The sequence below is a fragment of the Phalangium opilio genome, unplaced genomic scaffold (assembly GCF_054372755.1).
Source record: "Phalangium opilio isolate 3A_F unplaced genomic scaffold, DU_Popi_V2 ptg000329l_1, whole genome shotgun sequence".
Taxonomy (NCBI): domain Eukaryota; kingdom Metazoa; phylum Arthropoda; class Arachnida; order Opiliones; family Phalangiidae; genus Phalangium; species Phalangium opilio.
This window is the reverse complement of record NW_028324226.1, coordinates 2,865,997-2,880,439: the sequence shown is the minus strand read 5'-3', so window position 1 is coordinate 2,880,439 and position 14,443 is coordinate 2,865,997. Positions and strand designations below refer to the sequence as shown.

Here is a 14,443-nt window from a genome sequence, read left to right as displayed (position 1 = left end):
CATAGCGACAGAGGTAAAAAGGAATTACGTATTTTTCGCCGGCTCCGTCAGCAACGTTATCAAAACGTAGTTTAAGTCAACCAATAAGATAATATGAACATTTCGTTACGTGTTGGAGGGAGGGACTCTATACTGGGACTGAAGTAAATACTAACCGTTCTTCATTCCTACTTCTAAACTTAAATCAATCCCTGTTTACGATAACTGTTTATTATCGGATGTTTAGTGCATGGCACTGGCCATCAATGTGTTCTGAGAGCTCTAGGCAAGTTAGAGCTCTGATATCTAAAGTTGTCGCCATCTCTTTAAGATAATAGTCTAGAATTATGGTATTTAACTAACTTAATTTCGTTGTACTCTCTCTTTAAAGTTAGCACTATTAACATTGGTGCCTTTTCCAGACAATAGACTTAATGAGATATCCACTTCTCATAGTTCATCTCGCCTCTCCTCCTGTCTCGTTATACATATAGAATGTATATACGAGTAAGAGAGGGGGAATGACGTTTTTTTTTCTCCTCTTTTTTTGATGCCCGTTTCCATATAGACTTATGATGGAGACAATATATATATACTCTTTTTCCATTCTCCCTCTTACTTTCCCGTCTCCGGAATTTTCAATAAATGGGGGTTAGCGAAGAACAAGCAGAGTCGTATGGCATTTGCCAGGGCTTTTCTATAAGCCTAACACCCTGACAGTCCCAGTCTCGAGCTAATAAACGTTAGGAATGCGAAAACCGTTGATTTTGGACAATCTTCTTGCAGCAATATTTTGTCAGGTTTTCCGGGCTTCTCGCGTTTCTCTATCTCTCTCTCTCTCTCTCTCTCTCTCTCTCTCTCTCTCTCTCTCTCTCTCTCTCTCTCTCTCTCTCTCTCTCTCTCTCTCTCTCTCTCTCTCTCTCTCTCTCTCTCTCTCTCTCTCCTCCGGATCTCCATCCTCTTTTCCTCTACATCTTTCCGGTGCTGCTTTAGTATAACACGAGCGAGAATGGGAGGATGGGCTTTTTGGGATGAGTGAAGAGGCGTCAAAATGAAAATGAAAAGACTCTACTCTCTTTTTATTTTTTTTTTTATTTTTAAAGTTGGCTTTTCCAGTCTCCTCATCTTCCAACCCTCTGAGAAGATGCGAGACAAATATACGAGTCATCTTTCTCTTCTTTTGCTTTCTTAAGTGTTTAAATACAAAACCGTATTTGTGGGGAAATTAGAGGGTTGTTTTTACACTGTTGAAAGAAACAATAGTATTTTGTTTATCTATCTCGAAACTGGAGATTTAAACCCTAGAAGGAATGTAAATTCAGTATTCAATCCGTAATATCTTCGGATCTAATAGTCCAAATGTAATGAAACTTTAATGATAGGTGTGTTACAATTTAGTATATCAAAAAATGATTAAAAACTTTCAAATTAATTAGCTTTGTCAAGATGATAAATTTAGAACTTTCATCCCCTTTCCAAAATTAAACATATTCCTTACACATGATACTAAAAATCCTATAATTAAACAAAATTGCGTGTTTAATTTTGATCCCTTACATGTTCTTTCAGTAACCATCTAAAGAGACAGGACCCACGGTTTGGACGTTTCTCTTCATCCCCCCCCCCATCCTCCTTGCATCATTAAAGGTAAGACTCGATTTACATATTCTCAACCCTAAACTAGCTTTCAGTAGTAATACGAAATCCCGTACGCTTCTTCGCGAAATCTTTGAAGTAATCAATAAATTACAAAATCAAAGAGGAAATTCCGAAATCTTAAGCGAAATCAAGAAGAAAATTCGTACGCTTTTTTTTTTTGGTATAGTCGGACCCCTCGTATATTGTACTTGGTATGCCAAATGTCGGACCCCTCGACAATTTATAATTTAATAGTGAGATTGAAGTAGTTTATAGTGTCATCGAGGGGCTAAACACTCGCGCATTCTGGCCTCAGTGTAGAAAAGCGCTACTTGGGAGAGCTAATATATTTAAATCCCTCCACCGGACTGAAACAATGGTTGGGTAGTTATTTTTGTTCATTAATTGGTCTTAGTTCCGAGGTAATTATTTAGCAACTCTGGGTTATCTAAACAAATAATTTAATACGAAGTTATAACAAGACGACCCAAGGGCTGGGCTCGTAAGAGTAGCCACATCGTACCGTACCTCGATGCGCATCTTTTAACAGTGTTATAACATGGTACCCGTAAAGAAAATCAGAGTGAATAGCCCATCGATAACAAAAAATTACAACCCTTAATCCTTATTTCAATAAATTTACTTACGTTATAAGTGAATATCCGGGGCCACAGGGTAGTACTTTCTTTTAAAACTCTTCTCGATTTGTGGAGAAATAGACGTGTTTTGGGAACGTTCCCCTTTCGCTAGCTCGAGATAGAAGCTCTCCAGGATTACAGATTAACAAAGCTTGTTTTACAAATACCAGAAGTGAGATGAGACTAGAAGTGAAGGGCTCTAGCATTGGTAATAGATCCTGGCATAAGTGAACAAATTTGAGGATTTTACGCCGCTTCAATCGCGCCTACACTAGAGAGAAAAAAATTGGTCGAGTTCCAAAAACATTTCTTACCCCCTTCCCCTCTACCTAAAGCGGCGAAACACGGACGCGGGTGCTTGAATCTAGTTCGGCCGTCTACCACCGCGAGCGTCTCACGTTTTGGAGGGAAAATTCAGAAACCGACACTAGAGGGCCAACCGTTGGTGTGTTATCAAGAATATTCACTTGCGCCGAGTGAAGAATTTGGTTAGCTCAGTACTTCTAGTCTCATCTCACTTCTGCAAATACGAAGGTGCATTTTCGTTACTATTAAGGGTTGGTCGCTTTAGAAATTGAAAGCTCAAGGTTTTTACCTCCGTTATTTTTGTATTCAAGGTTGGGTGGGTTTTTATCATTTTACTATTGTTCACTCGCACTTACATATTTCTTTTATACGCTTAATCTATACATGGTTAATAATATTTATGCAATTTTAATTTTAACAATTAACTTATTCCATAAAAACGCGCAAATTACTTTCCTAATTTTTCAACAGTCAGTGACTTTACGCGCTTCCTATCTGGACGCAAAAGCGTAATGCTACGTTTTGCCACCAAATACCCTGGTTTTCCATCCTAACAACCTCGTTTTCCACCGTAGGATATTAGCGTGGGAAAACAGTGGAAATTCTAAGCCGATTAAAATTTGTTAATAATAGAAATTTTCTTATTATTTTCAGTACCTGGACTCAACACTCGGAAGTTACGCGTTTATAAAAATATTCTTATTATTTTCATTATTAATCTTTTTAATAAAATCTAATGTATCAATGAAATATGCTTCAAAATAAAAACTCGCATTAATATTTATAAAATATTATTTGATAAAATTATTTCTATTTATAAGCTTATTAATTATATTATAGTTATGGCGCCAAATAATAAAAAGAATAAAAGACTTTAACCAAAGTTATAAAATGATTACCACATTTTTGAAAAGTATTTTAATTACAAATTTTTATTATATCCGAATGTATCAAATGGAATAGATTTCGAAATAAAATATTGAATTAATATTTATAAGTCTGCCTGATAAATTTATTTTTACTTGTAAGCTTACTAATTATATTTAGTGACTAAGGTATAGAAACTCGCTTCATACCTCTGAATTAGAGTATGATTAAAGTGCTTGCTCAACATAGTAGAGCCGTCAGTCGAGTATGAATATTTTGAATACAGTTTCAAAGTTATAATGAATGATTTTATTCGAAGTGCATTGCACTGAAGCGTGTCGTAGCAGCCACGTAAAACAAACAAACTAATGCTTTAACTAGTGCTGGTTACATAACTGTGTGTTTGCTTATGTGTGTGGTAGTGAACGGATTAAAGGTTGCGTCTGGATTACGAGTAATTATCAAGGGGCTACACACTAAAAACTCGTTAGTGATTTTAAACGGGATAGGGATTTGGGGTTACTTAGGGGCTATGGGTTATTATTATTATTAATATTAACGGATAATTAAGCATTAACACATTTGCCACTAGGGGCGCTGTGTACGTAGTTACGTATTTACTGACATCTAAAACATGATAAAATTCTGCTAGACATTCGTGTAAGCAATAGATAGTTCATAAATTGCCGCTAGGGGCGCTGTGTACGTAGTTACGTATTTACTGACATCTAAAACATGATAAAATTCTGCTAGACATTCGTGTAAGCAATAGATAGTTCATAAACTGCCGCTAGGGGCGCTGTGTACGTAGTTACGTATTTACTGACATCTAAAGCATGGTAAATTTTTGCTATGACGTCATATCCGGTGACGTGGCCAATGACGTCAAATCCGATGACGTGTCATGACGTCATATCCGGTGACGTGTCATGACGTCATATCCGGTGACGTGTCATGACGTCATATCCCGTGACGTCACCTATGACGTCATATCCGGTGACGTCACCTATGACGTCATATCCGGTGACGTCACCTATGACGTCAACGAGGTAATTGACTTGTGACGTCACGACAGATGTTAATGGTAATAGGTAATGATTGTCCATTCAGTTAGGCCTAGCGTTCATTCATTTAGGCCTAGCGTTCATTCATTTATACCTAGCGTTCATTCAAATAGGCCTAGCAGTGTTCAGCTATTTGGATTTCGTGCCCGGGGTATGGCGCACCCGAGTCCGCGCATAGGAGCTTTTAGCGCCCCCCGACGTTGGAAATGTATTTGGTTGCAGGCAAAGGTCAGACGGCTATTTCGTTGCCTGGAAGCCGTCGAGGTCAGTCGGCTCATTCTTTGCCTGGAAGCCGTCGTGGAGGTCGCTTGAAAAAACCTTCGCAGCCCAGCTGATCGTGATCCCGGCTTTTAAGGTCGATTCTTGATAGCTCTGCCATTTCGTTCATCGTTTTTGCCGAGGACGCAAGCTGAATTCGACGCTCTTCAACTTACTTGGCAGCCATTGCTTCGCCTCGTGGTGCTTTAACAGTCCGTAAGCGTAAACTTTACAATAATCCAAACTCATCTAGCTCCCCTTAAATTATTTATTTTATTTCAAGTATTTAAATTAATTAGGTTGTGTTAAATGTTAGTGAATTTTATTTATTTATTAAAAATCAAGTACCATAAATAAAATTTTACAACAAGATCTTGGACAAGAGAGAATTCCTTAATAATTAGTTTAGGGGCTATTATTATAAACTATTAAACGGGGTACGTAATTAATTTAGAGATAACGCGACAGAATTTCGGAAATCAGGTCCCGCCGAGAGAATTTTAAAACACGAGGACCCTAAGCCTAAATTAAGCCGTGTCTTATCAAACTCTAGTTATTTTACGGATACTGTATGTGGGAATAGTTTTAAAATAAATGGAAGGTTTTCTTAAAATTAGTTAAGGGGCTATTATTATAATCTATTAAACGGGGTACGTAATTAATTTAGAGATAACGCGACGGATTTTCGGAAATCATGTCCCGCCGAGAGAATTTTAAAACACGAGGACCCTAAGCCTAAATTAAGGCGTGTCTTATTAAACTCTAGTTATTTTACGGATACTGTCTGTGGGAATAGTTTTAAAATAAATGGAAGGAGAGGCTATTATTAATTAATTTAGAGCTAAAGCGACAGATTTTCGAAAATCAAGTCCCGCAGAGATAGTTTTAAGACACGTGGACGTTTGCCCTAAGCCTAAGTTCAGCCTTGTCCAATTTCAACTCAAGTTTTTGTTTATGGGTTCTATCTGTGGGAATAGTTTTAAATAAGGGTTTACCTAAAATTGGCGAAGAAGATATTTTAAATTATTATTCTATTAAAAGGGGCAAGCAATTTAGTTTAAATAAATTTCAGGTTTTCCTAAAATTAATTTAGGGGATATTTTAAATTATTATTCTATTAAAAGGGGCAAGCAATTTAGTTTAAATAAATTTCAGGTTTTCCTAAAATTAATTTAGGGGATATTTTAAATTAATTTCATTATTAAGCTGCGTAATTTAAAATAAATGAATGGCAAGTTTGTCTGAAATTAGTTTACGGGATGTTTAAAATTATTTTCATTATTAAGTTACATAATTTAATTTTAAATAAAGGGCCGCTTTTCTTAAAGCTATTTTCTATACAATTTTGGGAATTAACTAGCGAGAGTATTTATTTAATTCGGGGTGGATTTCACGGTAGTCAACTCTTACTTTAATTTAGGGTGGCAATTAGTTGGTGTAGTTCGTCTCGGTTTATAAATTTGGTAGCCAGTTTTTAAATTATTTAAATCTACGAGATTACTTTGTTAGTAGGCAATAGGCAATAGTTTAATATGTGTTATTAATATGTTTTATTTATAGATGTGGATGACTTTCTTGGATTTTTCTGTCGCTGGTCATTCCGAGACGTATCCTTCCAGATGACATCCTTTGTTCCGATTGACGCAAGACGAAGCTGTTCTGGACTTGCTATGTATCATTCCTGATGACATGCTTCGTTGGATTCACGTTACATGATGTCTTCTGGACTTGCTCTTTCTCTTGGCGCTGACTTAAAGATATGGAGGAAATCATCGAAGCTAGAAGACACAAAATACATCTTTTTTACTTGCAATATTTTCATGCAACCACTTAACTTAATTTTTTTGCTTGCAAATTTTATTTGTAACTACTTATTATTTTTTTTGCGTTCAAACTTTAACTTAGAAAACTCTTTAATATTTTTTTGTTCGAAATTTTTGTAAACACTTTGGTTTTTTTGTTTTTTATTGAATAAATTTTGCCTTAAACCTCGTTCTTTCTTTTCTTTGAATTTTTACGTTACTACACTTGGTTTCGATTTTTTTTTATCGGGACTTATGGAGTATTTTTTGACCCCTTTTTTAGTCTTTTTACTTAAAAATAAGGAAAATAATACATTAAAAAAAAAATTTTTTATTAAATATTCATAAAAATAGTAAAAAATTTATAAAAAAATCAAAAATTTTATAAAAAATATGCAGAAAAAGGTCAAAAAAACTACCCCAAGTGTTTTTCTTATGTTTTTGTACCTTCCATAGTAACGAAACTTTTTAATTAAAACTTAGCTACCACCCCCAAAGTAAGCCTTGCGAGCCCAATTTAAATTTAACAAGTCCCTGTTCTACTCGGGAATTATTAAATTTAAACTAAAGCCCGCTGTGGAGCCCCCAAAACAAGGAAACTTCGTCCTTAGCATGGGATTTCCAATGAAAGTCCACTCGATGATTGAAGTCCTCCACACGATTGAAGTCCTCCACTCGATGATTGAATTCCTCCACTCGATGATTGAATTCCTCCACTCGATGATTGAATTCCTCCACTCGATGATTGAATTCCTCCACTCGATGATTGAATTCCTCCACTCGATGATTGAATTCCTCCACTCGATGATTGAATTCCTCCACTCGATGATTGAATTCCTCCACTCGATGATTGAATTCCTCCACTCGATGATTGAATTCCTCCACTCGATGATTGAATTCCTCCACTCGATGATTGAATTCCTCCACTCGATGATTGAATTCCTCCACTCGATGATTGAATTCCTCCACTCGAGAGAATGTTCCTGCGCAAGAGAAATTCTTATTATTATTTGGAGAAAATTGTACATGCATAACTTCAAATTAAATTACCTTAATATGAAAATCCACTTGAATATTCTTGCATGATGTAACGTAAAATGTTCGGGCAGAAGACAAATCATTATTATTATTTGACAAATTGCAAACGCATAACATTAAACTAAATACCTTAGTATGGGGAAGTAAAATAATACCATAAAAACCTAAGCCTTGATTTAAACCCGCTCAAAATCGTGTTTATTTTTAAAGGACAAAGCGTATAAGCAACCTTCTACCTTAAACATAAATCATAAATTTATTTAGATCCTATAAAACTCCCTCAACGAGTTGCCAAACGCTTTTCCCCTAAAAATATTTATAATTAAAATCATAAACTAGATGCCTTAATACCGCAAAGTGAATCTCACCCTTAAAATCCTGATTACGCGTTCATTATTCTTAAAAGGGAGGGCTAGGACCAGTTTTCACCTATTCCATATTTCAGCATTTTATTCATGTCCTGGCGAAAAAAATCCCTAAAAAGAAAAGGCCACAAGCGCTTTCCTTCTAAGAATAAATATAATAATAAATAATAAACTAAATACCCCAATAATTGCCTACAATGTTTGACAGGCTGTCAAAATAGTCTTTTTTGCTAATGAGATTCCCTTTAAACGGATAAAATCAAAGTGTAGACCTGAATTGAGAATGGAATTGTCCTATAAATATTGCTAAAATTACTATTAATAAGATTTAATTACTTCACTGAGAGCCTAAAATGTCTAAATTGTTTTCCTAGTGAGATTCAGTTTCAACGGATAAAATCAAAGTGTAGAATGGAATTGTAATGGGTTCATTGACCTGATTGATATAGGGTGCAATTGTCAAATAATAATAATTCATTCTAGAATCCAACATAAATTTTTCCTTTGGAAACAGATGATAGCTAAAAAAATAAAATCTGTTCAATTCAAACAATCTAATACAAAATTAAAATTATTATCAGCTTAATGGCACAAGCATTTTGAATAACATTAACTCCACTTTCAAATAAATCATTTAACATAACTAGAAAGATAAATATTAATACGGTTTAGGGTCAATCTTGAAATATTTATCTAATAAACAATCACTTTGAATTACTTTTAAACCGACTAAAAGATGGAATAGTAAAACCAGGAATAAATGCAATGCGCAACTAATTAGAAAAATTTAATAAGATTAATTTCAAATATTTTGAATAAGTACGACATAAGTGTGAATCATGAATACTGTGTGCCAAAATAAACTTCTAAATTCTATCCAAGAAGCCATTTGGATACGGCTAACTTGTAACTACACAAATGTTACGGTGAAAACAAATGGGCTTGACACCCACAGGGCCGGAAATAAGAAAACTTTCATATAGAACATCTTTCCCCTCTTTTGACTAGTAAATTTATAGGACCTTGTCCACTTGTGTGTGCAAAAATCCGCGTATCTCTAGTAGAACCACAGTTATGAGCCTTCAAAGTTGGGTGTAATTATGGTGGGATGGGCGGGGGGGGGCAAAAAGGACTATAACATAGTCAAAGGACACCCCCATATCTCTAGTAGAACCACAGTTATGAGCCTTCAAAGTTGGGTGTAACTATGGTGGGATGGGCGGGGGGGCAAGAAGGACTATAACATAGTCAAAGGACACCCCCATATCTCTAGTAGAACCAGTTATGAGCCTTCAAAGTTGGGTGTAATTATGGTGGGATGGGCGGGGGGGCAAAAAGGACTATAACATAGTCAAAGGACACCCCCATATCTCTAGTAGAACCACAGTTATGAGCCTTCAAAGTTGGGTGTAATTATGGTGGGATGGGCGGGGGGGCAAAAAGGACTATAACATAGTCAAAGGACACCCCCATATCTCTAGTAGAACCACAGTTATGAGCCTTCAAAGTTGGGTGTAATTATGGTGGGATGGGCGAATAGGACCATAACATAGTCAAAGGACATCCCCATATCTCTAGTAGAACCACAGTTATGAGCCTTCAAAGTTGGGTGTAATTATGGCGGGATGGGAGGGGGGCGAATAGGACTATAACATAGTCAAAGGACATCCTCATATCTCTAGTAGAACCACAGTTATGAGCCTTCAAAGTTGGGTGTAATTATGGTCGGATGGGAGGGGGGCGAATAGGACTATAACATAGTCAAAGGACATCCCCATATCTCTAGTAGAACCACAGTTATGAGCCTTCAAAGTTGGGTGTAATTATGGTCGGATGGGAGGGGGGCGAATAGGACTATAACATAGTCAAAGGACATCCCCATATCTCTAGTAGAACCACAGTTATGTGCCTTCAAAGTTGGGTGTAACTATGGTGGGATGGGCGGGGGGCAAGAAGGACTATAACATAGTCAAAGGACACCCCCATATCTCTAGTAGAACCAGTTATGAGCCTTCAAAGTTGGGTGTAATTATGGTGGGATGGGCGGGGGGGGGGGAAAAGGACTATAACATAGTCTAAGGACACCCCCATATCTCTAGTAGAACCACAGTTATGAGCCTTCAAAGTTGGGTGTACTTATGGTGGGATGGGAGGGGGCATATAGGACTATAACATAGTCAAAGGATATCCAAATATCTCTAGTAGAACCAGAGTTATGAGCCTTCAAAGTTGGGTGTACTTATGGTGGGATGGGAGGGGGCATATAGGACTATAACATAGTCAAAGGATATCCAAATATCTCTAGTAGAACCAGAGTTATGAGCCTTCAAAGTTGGGTGTAATTATGGTGGGATGGGGGGGGGCAAATAGGACTATAACATAGTCAAAGGACATCCCCATATCTCTAGTGGAACCAGAGTTATGAGCCTCCAAAATTGGGTGTAATGCTATTCCTACGGAGGTGGTATGTTTGTGAACATTTCGCTTAATTACTCGGGCTTCTAATATGGTTGGAGGGGGGGGGCAAATAGGACTATAACATACTCAAAGGACAAAAACGACTGAACTCCTTTGACTAGAAAATTTATAGGACATTGTCCACTAGAGTGTGCAAAAATAGTATCGCGTGTTCATGGTTAAGCCATGGACGAACCAATACTGAAGGACGGATGGCAGCCCATAGAGCCCCATACTAAGCGACAAAACAACCAATGTTAAGCTTACTTCCCCCTTTTCAGCCCCAAAATGGAGGGGGGTTATGAAAAATAGTGAGTCAAATCCCGGAGAAAGCTAGCGCCATCTAGACAAAATAAGACGTTAACTGCTTCAAAAAAAAATCAATAAAAAAAAGATTTTTGAAACTTTGCCGTAACTTTGCAATCACAAATTTTTAAATTGCATGAAATTAAAGGTATGTTCTTATTATACTCTATACGTTTAATCATAACAATTAAAAGGCTATTCAATGTATTTTTAATTAATACAACTTCTATTTAAAATCGGCATTGATTTTATTCTAAATTTTTAATCCTCCAATCTCATTTTGTCCAAGGCTTAAAGAAAATGGGCAGGAAAAAAATTTGTGTTTACAAGCTTTGCAACAGCGATTCGCGATACGCTGATAAGGTTTATATGAAAGGACTCCAAAGGAGTTAAATTTTTCCCATTTCAGTTTTTGAAATTTGGAACCAGCCTGAATCCGTTGAACAATGATTACTGACTTTTTTGTCACGTGCCTAATGTCGTTACCCCGGTCATGGACGAAACAATACAATCAGTATTGGTTCGTCCATGCCCCGGTTTTTCAGAACACTGATTCCCCCATATGCCCCCCCACTCTCCGGTTTGCTACTATCTGCCGCTAGAAGGCGAATTAACAAGTCTTTTTCAACTTTCTCCCGCTGCCATTCGTCCTTCAGTATTGTTTCGTCCATGGTTAAGCTATCAAAACTTTGAGAAAATTTATTGGTCAACCCCCCCCCCCTTTGGACAATGTGTCCTGTGTTTATTTCCGGCCCTAGACACCCATATTACACCAATAGATTTGTTAATTGAAAACATTTTAGAGAACTACAGTTACTTAAAAACCTTACTTCGGCGTTAATACATCTGCCGTTAAAGGTTTTCTACTCGCTTCAGTTAAGGGCAATATCAAGAAGTTATATCAGTATCTCAGAGAGAAGGTATAAGATGCCTTTGTATTCGCGCGCCATAGTCCCAGTCCCCCTTTCAAAATACAGGGGGGGGACGTAAAAGGAGGCGCCGGCTATTTCGCCTCTCCTCAGTCGGAAAATATGACTAATTTTCGTCACTCGCGTCGTCGCGCTGACGTGAGTTTTCAAGAACCAATGAGATGCTGGTTGTAATTTAGAGACGGGGATTGACTCCGGACCTACGTTTGGACTGGAGATAAAGCTGGAAATCTGGCGAATTTATACCTTCTCTCTGAGATACTAGATATAACTTCTTGGCAATATACAGCCAATAACCAAAGCAACAAAAGTGCATTAGTTATTCAGAACGGATCTTTCCTATTTACGAGGCCGCCTTCGATAGTGGGATTTTTTTTTAGTAGGATAGTAGTAAAAATAGTAGTATTTTTTCTAGATCGAAAAGGCAGCTAGACCGATGGCGGAGAAAATATTATGGACAGCTACATTTTGACTAATCCCGGTTTCATATGGTTTTACTGTTCATATAATTTTTGATGATTATTTTTTATTATTAGCGAATATTGCTATATGTAAAGCAACAAGTAAGGTTCCACCTTGAGGGAATTTACAATTTTCAAAAAGTAAAATCCATTTGGACTCTAAATGCGCTCAAAATAGATATAAATTATGTCACAAAAGCAACTTCCCCACATCTTGGCCTCTCATGCAGGTGTCTATAGTCGCCCTACTGTGAGGCCAGTCCAGTGTCTAACCAACTCTATCTATACATTGCTTTAATTAATTTTTTTACACAGCTCCACTTTACCTCTCAAGTAGCCGACGATAAAAGCATAGATAAGAGACTCATGTAATTGTCCCTAGTTTAATTTTGCATGTTTATTCTCTACTGGCCTCTCAAGTAGGCCACAACAAACGCTTAGTTCAGAGGCCCGTGTAATTGTCATCGGTTCCTTTTTGCATATTTATTCTCTACTGGCCTCTCACGTAGGCAAATACCAACGCCTACTTGAGAGGCCCGACATGAAATTTCACCCGCATCGCCTAAACCAAACCTAACCTAACCTGGTCTAATCTCGTTTGAACGTAAGGGCATATCTGTACTGGCCTCGCAATTAGGTCTCTTAGGACCCCTAGTTAAAAGGCCAATGTATTCCAACATTTTGTTTTGCATGTTCATTCTGTACTGGCCTAGCAATTAGAACACTTAAAACGCCTTGTTAAAAGGCCAATGTATTATTCCAACATTTCATTTTGCTTGTTCACTCTGTACTGGCCTCGCAACTAAAACACTTAAAACGCCTTGTTAAAAGGCCAGTGCATAACTCCATTTCATTTTTCCTGTTTATTCACGAAAGGCTAAGTATGCGCCTCTTTACACGGAAAAAATACAGTAATATAGCAATATTTAGGAAAAGGCGGCAATTTATGGTTAGCAATATTTTGGAAAAGGCGGAAATTTATGGTTAGTCGGCACAATGTAGCAATTCTTACTATTTTCTCCATCATAGGTTTTGCTTTTCCACGTAAGGGGAATACTACTATTTTTACTACCATCCTACAAAAAAATTTACCACTATGGAAAACGGCCTTTAAAATAGGAATGAGCCTTTAGAACTATGGAGTTCCAAATAACTACCATTATGTTTGGTAACCAATATATAAAATCAACTAAGGCTATGTTTTCTTCAAACAGACAATGGTCGTAATTAACAAACCTATTTGGCACGGTTAAGATACATTTTCCATTTGTAACGCATAATTTCCATTCGGTCGCGATAAAACTTTGGTATTTAATCTAAATTAGCCCTTAAAATATAAATAAAATATTTACCTGGAAAGATCTCTTATACCACTACTGAAAGAGGCAACAGCTTCCTTGAATCCGTGGTGCCAACGTGGTCCCGTAAGCCTTGGTAATAGTAGCACCAGCCAGTGGTGCCACTGCCAACCAACGTGGTCCCAGTAAGCCTTGGTCGTAATTAACAAACGTATTTTGGCACGGTTGACCATAAATTTTCCACTTCCAACGCTTAATTTCCGATCGGTTGCGATAAAACTTTGTTATTTAATCAAAATTAACCCTTAAAATATAAATAAAATCAAAATATTTACCAGCAAAAATCGCACAGAAAATCGCAGCATTTCGTTCCCACGGAAATCGCCCCAAAAGAACCCAGAATGAATAGGCTTATTTTGCTGCAAACATGGACCACTAGATGGCGCTGCTGAAGTTAGGCAGACTTCAAAATATGGCGGGAGCGTGCGTTTCAATTTTATTGTTTCTATCTTCTAATATAATTAATAATTTAGTTAATTATAATTTAATACTGTCTTCTAAACAGCCCAAAACACTATTCTTCACTTTTAAAAAGTGGTACCGGAGTTTATGGATTCCTACAGCGGGAAAACCACCTTATAAACATGTTTGTCTAATAAGTTGAAACCTGAAGGCATAATGATCAAAAACTAATTCCTATGAAATTCATACTTAGCATTTATAATTTTACGTGAAAAATGAACTCCAGTTGATAAAAATCAAATAAAATTTCTGAAATTAAAAGTGTAATAATCTAAGCTTTTGTCTATGAAGGGATTTTCCACACTAAGCCTGTGGCTTATTTACAGGTGGGTCCCTTTACAATGCATAGGAGGGTGGTGGCTAGCTTAACCCTATACTAACTATTACCGTTTTTATGGAAAGGAGAAACCGGGATAGACCGCGGAGGAAAACTCCTATTCCAAAATTTTTGTTTGTTTTTGGCCTAATTATTCCTGTTCTTAATTAGATAATTAGTTAAATAAAAATAGTAATGA

The 14,443-nt window shown here is 36.9% G+C and overlaps 1 protein-coding gene and 2 long non-coding RNA genes across 5 annotated transcripts in view; 2 read left to right on the top strand and 1 right to left on the bottom strand.

Moving 5' to 3' along the window:
* LOC149610313 (uncharacterized) overlaps window positions 1–3,352 on the top strand; it is a 40,162-nt gene extending 36,810 nt beyond the window's left edge. Inside the window, exons 5-6 of the long non-coding RNA XR_016376518.1 lie at window positions 1,549–1,626; window positions 3,216–3,352. This is a non-coding gene — a long non-coding RNA (uncharacterized LOC149610313). The remainder of the gene's footprint in view (window positions 1–1,548; window positions 1,627–3,215) is intronic.
* A 1,165-nt stretch (window positions 3,353–4,517) lies between these two features.
* On the top strand, window positions 4,518–6,742 carry LOC149610312 (uncharacterized). Its single transcript, XR_016376834.1, has 2 exons — window positions 4,518–4,966; window positions 6,311–6,742. It is a non-coding gene; the product is annotated as an uncharacterized LOC149610312 (long non-coding RNA).
* LOC149610311 (uncharacterized) lies at window positions 5,046–13,929 on the bottom strand. 3 transcript variants are annotated; one of them, XM_089859684.1, is made up of 4 exons: window positions 13,742–13,929; window positions 13,461–13,685; window positions 7,603–8,476; window positions 5,046–7,535 (listed from the first exon to the last, which is right to left on the bottom strand). In XM_089859684.1, exons 3-4 carry the CDS (start codon window positions 7,671–7,673, stop codon window positions 7,160–7,162), a joined length of 447 nt encoding a protein of 148 aa, XP_089715810.1. In that variant the 5' UTR covers window positions 7,674–8,476; window positions 13,461–13,685; window positions 13,742–13,929; the 3' UTR covers window positions 5,046–7,159. The 3 variants fall into 3 exon arrangements, with proteins under 3 accessions (XP_089715810.1, XP_089715811.1, XP_089715809.1); XM_089859685.1 differs by having other exon boundaries at window positions 7,603–8,491; window positions 13,461–13,658; XM_089859683.1 differs by having other exon boundaries at window positions 13,461–13,658; window positions 13,742–13,924.
* Between the last annotated feature and the right edge of the window lie 514 nt (window positions 13,930–14,443).

What these genes read in the sequence shown, in the direction of transcription:
- LOC149610311 (XM_089859684.1), bottom strand. Translation starts at nt 7,673, where the DNA reads ATGATTTGTCTTCTGCCCGAACATTTTACGTTACATCATGCAAGAATA. An exon ending in AAGTGGATTTTCATATTAAG is followed by an intron (nt 7,536 to 7,602) that starts GTAATTTAATTT and finishes TCTCTTGCGCAG; the next exon opens with GAACATTCTCTCGAGTGGAG.